At 37.4% G+C, this 9,831-nt stretch overlaps 1 protein-coding gene across 1 annotated transcript in view; it reads right to left on the reverse strand.

The window, feature by feature from the left end:
* The window catches only part of FBN2 (fibrillin 2), a 280,792-nt gene that overhangs the window by 84,336 nt on the left and 186,625 nt on the right, over positions 1-9,831 (reverse strand). The window contains exons 20-23 of the mRNA XM_019635313.1: positions 7,137-7,256; positions 1,567-1,704; positions 918-968; positions 318-443 (exon numbers count right to left, since the gene is read on the reverse strand). Coding sequence (XP_019490858.1) covers positions 318-443; positions 918-968; positions 1,567-1,704; positions 7,137-7,256 — 435 coding nt within the window. The remainder of the gene's footprint in view (positions 1-317; positions 444-917; positions 969-1,566; positions 1,705-7,136; positions 7,257-9,831) is intronic.

The following is a 9,831-nucleotide window of genomic DNA, read 5'->3' on the forward strand; positions in this document are numbered from 1 at the left end:
CCAATTTTTCTTCCACGTTCAAAATATACACAGTTCTCTTATTCAATTGATTCAGTGTGAAAGAATGAATTTGCCTAAAATAACTGATTAAAGAAATTGTAATTTTTGAAGCAGTAGCAATATACTGTATTATACAGAAACCATTTCATTCAAATATATTCACTTTAAAAATAACCATTGGTGATTTTCTCTCAAAATATCTCATTTAAAGCATTTCTAGCTATAGGCCTAATGGTTTCAGACTGGTCACTGCCCAAAGCATAAGAAAAATTCATGGTTGGTTTCATACATAAAATACACGAGGGCACGAATCTTACCTAAGCACACACGGCCAGTTCCATCCAATGTAAGGCCTTCAGGGCACTCACAGTGAAAAGATCCTTTGCTATTGACACAGCGTCCATTTGGACAAACACCAGGAAACACCTCACACTCATTAACATCTGTAGGGAAATGAAGCAAGCAGAGGGATAAAGACTCCATAAGTAGAAAAAGCAGGTATAATGATACTTCCTGTATAGCATATTCAATTTCCAATACAATGTGAATTCTTAACTTGAGTTAGGCAGAAATATTCCACAGCACAGCCACCAGTTTTCTTAGGTACCAGCTGGGAAAATTACCAGTCTTGCCCGTCCATAAAACGAAGCCCCAGACATGCTCCTTTGTCCGCTGTTCCGGGCCCTAAAGATTGGTGGTGGCCTCATGAAAATTCACACAGCAGTATAAAGAGGAGAAATGGGAAACTCTAAGCTGTCTCCTAAGAATATTATTCTAAAGCATTTGTCAATTACATTGAGTATTTTTATTGAAATTTCAAGCATTTTGAAAACGATAAATATCTCCAAAGTATGAGAGCGCATACTAATTTTACACACAGCTCTAAAGACTGACCTATCATCCAAGAACACACTCACCTTCACAAGTAACACCTTTGATCCTTGCAAAGCCTCTTGGGCAAGCTGTATCTGTGAGAACAATAGGACAGATTTTTACTTCATTAGAAAAGAAAACACAACTGTCTAAAGCTCAAGAAACAGTATAATGGAATCTAATTTTAAGTATTAATAAATAAAAACCACAGCTGGGGTTCTGGAGGCCAAGGTCCCCGGGAGCCCTCTGCTGAATTCAGTGGAGCACAGGACATGCTGTGTTCACTACATCACTGCTGACCCATATTGAGAGTCTCATAATTTTTCCCACAATTCCTTTTTGCTTTCACTTTGCCAACTGAATTACAAATAAGCAAATGAAAGCTCTAAAGGAAAGAAACATCATGTTCTATTGGGACCCATGCAAACAAGGACACTGGAGAATTTTGATAAGTCTCCCAGCAGCTAAGTTCTAGCTGATTGCCTTCCTTGGCTCAAATATTCAGAAGGTTTGCTTACAGTAAAAGGATAAACCAAATATATATTTCAAGAAATGAATACAATTAACCAGAAAAGACAACACTTGAGGGACGGGAATGATCTACAGTCGTTCTCACTAGGGAAATACACAGTGAAAAAGGTGCCTAGCTGAGGAAAAGCTTTCCAGTGAGAAGCCCCGGGGTGCGGCTCCTACCTAGCTCGCACCGCTCACAGGGGCTCCCCCAGGCAGCTCCGAGCGTGGCACAGCATTCGGATTTCAGAGTGGCTCCATTAATGTTCACCTCACAGCGGTTGTCCTGGATGTTGAGCCAACATGTCCCTTTCAGGCTGTCTGAGAAGGAACAGGAAAGGATGGGGAGCTCTCATCTCTTGTATACACCAAGAGCAGTATTTATAGTATTAAAAACAGAATTATTTAAAAAAAAATTTAGTAGCTTATCCTTTGAACATAGTACACATACATGCGTTTAAGAATAGTATATTATATACATGTAAATCAAATATCAGGCTATATCTATCTCATACGATATGGTAACTAATACCATTATATCTACTAGTATTCTAGGAGCGGCCCCTGTTGCCCAAGATTTTATGCTGGTACTTGGGTACTTGCAAATGCAGTGTATTACCATAATAAGACCATTACTAGAGTGAAAAATACTCATAAGATTTATCCTTTATGATAATTGCTTTGATATTTGAGATTTTATCAAACAAAATTGCTCAAATAACCTTCTCTCCTAAGTCCCCACCAAATAAACCACAATGCATGTTCTATTAGAGGGAAGCTAGTATTTCTCTAACTGAAGATACTTGTTTGATGAATAATTTGAAAAAAGAAACAGGAAATCTACAAGATAAAGAAGAAAATAAATATCAGCTATAAAACTGCCACTAAGACACACCAGGGCTAATAGTTGATGTATTTTCTTTCAGGCGTTTCCCTATGCATACATATGTATAGTTGAATCTTTAGTTCAAAAAGTATCACGTTCATGGTAAAGTATTTGAAGAAACAGCAAAGAACACATAAAGCTTTTCTGTAATCCAACCATCTAGAGATAACTACTCCTAACTATTTTAGACTATGTCTCCACATCAAGCTGACGTTGCTCCTTAAACGACTGTTAAATGATTAATTTTGAAGCAGGGACAAGGAACCCAGTCAAAGTCGACATGGAAAATACTAATTGGGTAAAATAAATCATTTATAAAGTTTTCCTAGTAGAACTGGGGTTCTCCGTTTGGCACCCACATCACCAAGGCTCTTGTGAAAATGCAGATGCGCACGCCTCCAGGTGTGCGGCCCAGGAGTCGCATCTGACCAGCTCCTCAGGTGGTTCCGATGCAGGTGACAAGTAAAACACAATATAACAAAATCTTAATGGCATATTGTGGCACATATACTTGGAAAACAATAAAGGAAAAGCATGTCCCTACAGTACTTATTTTAAAACTCAATTAAGAATATGGGCAGATAAAGTTTTACTGCTAAATTTAACAATAAAAACAAGACATAACCAGAAACACAGAAAGGGCATTACGATGAAACTGGCAGGCCCAAGAAGAGAGAAGTTGTAATTTCTGATCCCTTGTGGAACACAGCAGTGGGTAAGAGGAAATCACTTACAACCCAGCCTCTGGGACAGAGGTAAAAATGAAACAACTCTGTCCTTGGCTGGAAAGAAAAAGTTATGGGGCAAGGACGTAGAAAAGAGGTGGAGAGTCACTTTGCTTTTTATTGGTTTGAGATTCAGTTTAGGTAAAAATTGCATGCTAATGAAAACGATTTGCTCATCAGTATTTGTATCAAGCCTCAAATTATGGACTTTTTACAGGCTTACACCTGTAAATTCCATAGCATAGAAGAAACAGAGATGCTGGTGCAAGGTTACTGTGTATTTAAATGATCTGGACTACTCTGTGTTTTAAGGACCCGGACTAATTACTGATTTAAGATGTTGGCTGTAGTCAATTTAAGTGAGATGTACTGTAATAGTACTTGCTAATATTTACCAAGGTAGCAAAAAGCACCATTAAAGGCTTTCCAGGTACTAGTTTATTGACTTGTTAAAACAACTCTGTAAGGTACGTACAATTTGCAGATGAGAAAACTGAGGCACACAGAGGACAACTAATGTATCCAAGATTACCCAACTAGTCTAGTGTCAGCATCAAGAGTCAAACCTGTATAGTCTATTTCAGAGTGCTCACTCTGTAACACCAAGCTTCTTTAGGCTGGTTTTGTATCAACACTTAAAAGTCACAAAATCCATTGATACACACATCCATCTCTCTCTCTGTGTTTTATTTTTGTGTATACACTTCCCCCCATGGCCCACATACACACACAATATAGATGTAGTTATATAGTAAGGGATTAGTCAGGATCTGATCCTAGGGTAAGCAGATTAGAGGCTACAGTGATAATCAAGAAGATAAATAATGGTGGCTTCGATTGGGGGTTGCTGGTGGTGGTGGTGAGAAGTAGTTGAAATACGAATAAACTTTAAGTACAATCAATACGATCTGCTGATGGATTCAACGTGGAGTTTGAGAGAAAGGCATCAAAGATGACTGCAAAGTTTTGGGGGCTGGCAACTAAAGGAATGGAGTTCTCATTTGCCGACAGGAATGATTCTAGGGGACACAAGTTCAAGCTGAAAGATAGGAATTTGGTTTTAGACATGTGAAGTTTGAAATGTCTATTTGAAATGTCTCCAAATGGAGAAACTGTGTACACAGTTGGAAATACAAGTCTGAAATGCGTGGAAAGGTTGAGGATTGAATAGAGCATTAACTATGAACACAAAATGGATTCTAATAATTCCAATAGCTACATCAGTCGCAAAGTGACAGTCATGCCAGAGCATCCCGTGAAAGGCGTACCCAGTGAACACCCTAAGCAGATAACTCCAGGCGCAGACTGAGGTGTGACCATGTGGGTGGCTTTAATGGCCTGCAGATGAGCTTTACGGGACCGTAGATGGGGGCACTGCACCCAGTCTTAAGCATAAAATCAGAGCTCTCTGATGGCTCATTGCTCAGACCTCAACTGACGAGCTGACAGCCGCATCTGTACTGGTCCCAGACAGAGCATTTTGAAGCTTCGCCTCCTGAGCGTCTAATCAGCCTTGCCCAATGCCTGACACTACGCACCCAGTGCCCAGGGACTCTCGCTAAACACTGGACTCTCTCATTCTTCTTTTGTAAGACTGTTTACTTTGCCTAACCCTATTGCTTGCAAACCTGTGTGATCGTCTTGTGTGAAACCGCTCTCGACTACTGGAGACGATCCTCTGGCCGGAGCTTTGGTTAATGCCCATGGTGAACCGAGTCAGTAGGACTAGATCCATGGTTTTATCCTAATAAAGTGACATTATGGAAAGACACAAACGTGTGTGAGACTGCTACTTGGATAGCCATGTCCCGCTCACGACAAGGGTGGAGAGATAAATCTGAGTAAATGTAGAGGCCATCTAAGCATGAGTGCAGACAGAGGGGCCAAGAGGTTCAAGACCGACCAACCTGTGGTACACTTCAAGTTGGAGAGCAGGAGCATATGCAAGACTTAACAAAGAAAACTGTGAAAGAGGAGGCCAAAAACGACACACTTCTTGAGAAGGAGTGAGTGATGAACTGTGCTGAACACTGCTAATAGAGACTAAGATGAGGAATGAGAATAGACCATGCATTTGAGAACAGGGAGGTAAAGGCCATGGTCACATCCATGCAGGTAGAGGACAGAATGCAGACCCACACCAAAGATGAGGGACATGGATCTGGAATATGTAGAGCCATCGGATGTGAGCAGTGTTAATGCAGGAAAGGTTAATCAAATTTACTCTTCTATTATATTTAATCATTTTCAACCAGAATATAATAGTCTTTTCAAGCAGTTTACAAAGCAGATTAAGATTAATTTATATTTAGAAAGTTGGCACAATAGAGTCTAAATTCCTAAGTAGTCTTAGTATCTAACTAGTTCATATATGTTATAACTTAATTTTAAATTTGTAATTACATCAGGGAATTTCTATTCCATTTGAAATTTAGAGACTTGGACTCTCTGACACCGAAGCTGCAGGCTAATCAGCGATAAGAGCCACTTAACAGTTCTCTTTAAAAAATGCATAATTTGTCTCTATTTTACTGTTTATTTTCTTTTTAAAACTAGAACGCAGTTTTAAATGAAAAAAGCAGATAAAATGCTGTACAAATTTTCAAAATATTAAGTAACTATCTTTCTGAGAAGCTTTAGGCTGAGATATACACATTTGGAATAAAAACACATGACACATTGGCTGAGAAAAACAAGGTGGTGTTTAGCTGCCCAACATAATGACTTGGGAATAAAAAGTCTTTGTTCTTTTTTTCATTAATATGTAAATATAAGGGTAAAAGACCAAAATAATAGAAGTGTTTATGATGAAGCAAAAACTAAAATCTCTTTGCTGCCCAAGTGGCATATAGATTTAGTTTTCTGAGATGTTAATTGACTAATGCTGAGTTCATTTCCTTTGCGTAATAAAATGACTCTGTCTCAGTTGGAAATTGTGGCTTAGCAAAAATACTTCTGCCTTACCAGATCCAATCCACATGCCTCTTCTCCCCACCATCCCCCAATCTGGAATTCTATAAGAAAAAAAAAGTAATGCCCCAGGCAGATGGAAGTCTATTTCCTAATATGGTGAGCTGAGCAAGCCTCAAATTTCATCAGCTGTACCTCACTGGGAAATGAAGAGCTAGCATTTCCAAATGGAAGGTTTTCATTGATAACTTTGGACTTGGCTATTTCTTTTCATGTAACAAACAGGTACTCTAGCATATTACATTATCAGCTAAATATTGGTAACATCAGACATAATATTGAAAATACTATTGTCTTTGGCAAATATTAAATTGAAAATTCATACTGGCTAGATAACAAGAACTGCCATTTTTTTTGGCACTATGTAAAACTGAAATATCTTTCTATTTTGAAATACATATTTAGTTCCCTTTAAAAGTGGAAACTAGCTAATGATATGAACTGTGGTATGCCTAGCCAATGGAGCCACAGACACGGAAAGGGAAAAAATTACTGAAATAGTTTTTTTTCCCCCTTGTGCTGAATTGTTCCTTATAGTAATAGATCAGATGACCTCGTTTTATGTATGTCCTATTGGCATTACCAAGAACTGACCTTAAACGTTTTGATGTATTAAAAGACGTTAGTTTAGAAGTTTTGGAATCTTTTTCTCTTAGAGATTTCCCAAAGCAAGAAAACAGTTATCTTCTCTTCCTTGAAGCCCATACATTTATGACTGATGGGAGAAATGAGAAAACAATACAGTCTTTCTATGTGTTTAAAACTTAAAATCTCCAAATTCTTGTCCTGTTAACTAAGTGCAAATGCTATCACATTTTTGTTTACCACTGAAGGTTGTTTATAAAAAGTACACAGCAGGGATTTGATTGTATTGATGCCTAAGGCATTCTTAGAGTAACGAATATAAATGTCTGTGTGGTATGGAAATGCTTGTAACTTACAGCACAATGTATCTACTTACACAAAAGGAACACTTCCTAGAACCTCACAAAATTTAAAAGCCTGTCCAGTTTATGCTATCATGTTTTACTCCTATGTTGATAATGAGAGAAAACAGGGAGAGTAATTATTAGCTTCCTGTCATCGGGTTCTGTTTTGACCTGCACTAAGGCCTGAGGTCTCTGCTTAGCTCTGAGTGAAACTGAAACGTGGGTCCCGTGTGTGCATCTTACCAATACAGATCAATCCCGTGGAGCTGAGTTTGCTGCCAGGAGAACATTCACAATTGAAAGATCCAAGGTTATTCCTGCAGGCCCCGTTGACACAGGGGTTGCTTTCACATTCATTTATATCTACGATCCAGAAGGAAAAGATTCTGTTAGAACTGCCATGTGTTTCTGGAAAATATTATTCCAACAAGGCACGCTATGCCAGAATGTCTGGTAAACTTGGCTCTTGTAATTTTAATATGGATCTATGAGGCATAAGTGATCGGGGAACGGAGATACGCATTTCACAGAGTGGATACACATACACACGACTGGGGACACAGTAGGGCTACAGGAATTAGACTATGTGGAAGGGGTGTAGCATGTGAATCTTCACTATCTTACTACAACTTTACATGAATTGGATTAGTTTCCCCCCATAATTGTCCTGTGGGAAATGTGAACTCTGATTCCATGGAAAGCAACATATTGCTCGGTGGGACCTCCTGTGCACAAACAAAGATTGACAGTTTCTATCATTTATGGCTCTGTGAGGTTTTGGAAGAATTTTAGAAAAGCCTATTAGAGGCAAAATATTACCATGCTGGCTTTAATTCCAAGCTCCTGGATACAAATCAGAAAATAGGGATGAAACTTGAATACCAGGTATAGCATTCTCCTCCAGTCTTTACCCACCTTCCTCTCTCATTAGCCTATTCACATTTACATGTTTGGTGTGGAGAGTTGTTAAAAGCACAACTGAGCTTGAAAAAGTAAAAAAGAGAACAAACTTTGAATTGCTTCAAATAGCCTTTTACTATCGTTAATTTGGTTTGAGTTCCTAAACCAAATTATATACCATAACCTAAACAATTCCTGTTGATGGTCAGAAGTAAACAGAATTAGAGTATGCCTATGTTGTCAAGTGGCGACTAACAAAATTTTCAAGCCAATAAAGTCAAATAGTTTGCATAAGTTAATTAAAAATAAATACAAGTTTCAGCTAAAGTACTAAAAACAATATCAAAGGCTGACCTTCGGTATAAATTCAACTACTCAATTTAAAGAAGGGGTGCACAGATTTCTTTTTGTACTTGGTTAATTATCTGAAACACATCAAATTACCTCAAGACATGCTTTTGTGGAACCCTAAGGTTTCCAAGTTAACCAGACTACATTTTTTTTTTCCTAAACATCTCTTGGAAATAAATATAAAATGCTACATTGAGCAAAACACACAAATAACTGTAAGATTGTAATGCTGGCTCTTGAATGTCTTCAGTCAACTATAAACTAAACTGGTCCTGAAAAGGCAGGGCTCACTGTTGATTTTCAAGTTAGTGAATTTGAAATGCAAATTTAAGAATCAATGTGGAAAACAGGTGTGTTCCTTCTTTGCCACTTCACAACTACTAAAGAAGTACCCAGGTATTAATGCAATTCCTGAAGTAGAAATTGTTTGGGGAAATATAAATACATTCTTCTTTCAGGTTGTTTGTAGCAAGAAAACCTCTTAAAAGGAAAATACAAGAGCAGGTTTTGTAAATATAGCACAGATTGGGAATGAGAAAATCTATTCAAGAGTACTGACATTCTTTCTGTAAAAACAATGCAAAAGGGAATCAGATACAGTCAGGAAGTAGATAACTCATCTGAGAACTATATATATATAATTCACCTATTAATTTCATCTGTAAGGAGCTCCCCAAACAGAAAAATGTCAATTATCATATATTTTCAAAATCCCTATTTTAAATTAAGCAGCTATGAACTCAGAAACTATAAACACATGCAATGACAGCTACAAATATCAACTGTTTAATTTTTCCTTAAATACAATGTTTTTATGTTATAAATGTCATGGAACCAGGAATTGAAACAGTTCACTGTACATTCCTGGAAATAAACTTCAAAGCACATCTGGTTTACATTTAACTAGTTATGTCACTGGAAACACAATCTAAACCACAGTGCTTGCTGTAAAAATTTTAACATTCACAGGCTCTCAGAGCTCAAACAAAAAAAGTAAAATAAATTTTTTGTAACTTTAGTCTGAAATATCAGGGGAGCTTTATTATTACTTCTATTTATTATATATTTAAAATAGCCCATGGAAAATGTGGATGGCAAGCAAAATTAGTGAAGATAGCAAATATATGCAGGGAGAGTTAGGTTCTACAATGAATCTGCTAAGTCCCTATCTAGCCTTTGGAAGTTAGTTTAGAAAGAACAGAAGAGAACTGCTTCAGGCAGACAAATTTACTGTGTAAATTCAATGGTGCAAATAAGGAGGAGACCCAAGGGAAAAAGAGATGCATGGCCTTCAGGTCTGTTTTTTTCTTTTTTTCCCTGCCCAAAACATTTAATAAAATGCAAATAATAGGGGGAAGAAAATATAGAAGTAAAAGTTATTTGGTTAGGTTTCTCATAATAAATCACTTTTATTTCTACTAATGTCATAAGGCTAGAGCCAAAATATTTCTGTCATTTCTCTTATTTACATAACATGAACTTCTTATGAATGACAGATATGAAATTATCTCATATTACAGAAAAGGCTCAGATTTATCAGGAACAATTACCCTTTGGACAAAATAAGTGAAGTGCACTGTTTCTAACCCTCACTGTTGCCTGGTTTGGTATTAATGTGCACTAATGTTTACGTCATCATCCAGCGTTACACTGTTAAACACCATTTGCCCCTACTCTTTTTTTTTTT

This window comes from Hipposideros armiger, unplaced genomic scaffold, assembly GCF_001890085.2.
Source record: "Hipposideros armiger isolate ML-2016 unplaced genomic scaffold, ASM189008v1 scaffold_21, whole genome shotgun sequence".
Lineage (NCBI taxonomy): Eukaryota > Metazoa > Chordata > Mammalia > Chiroptera > Hipposideridae > Hipposideros > Hipposideros armiger.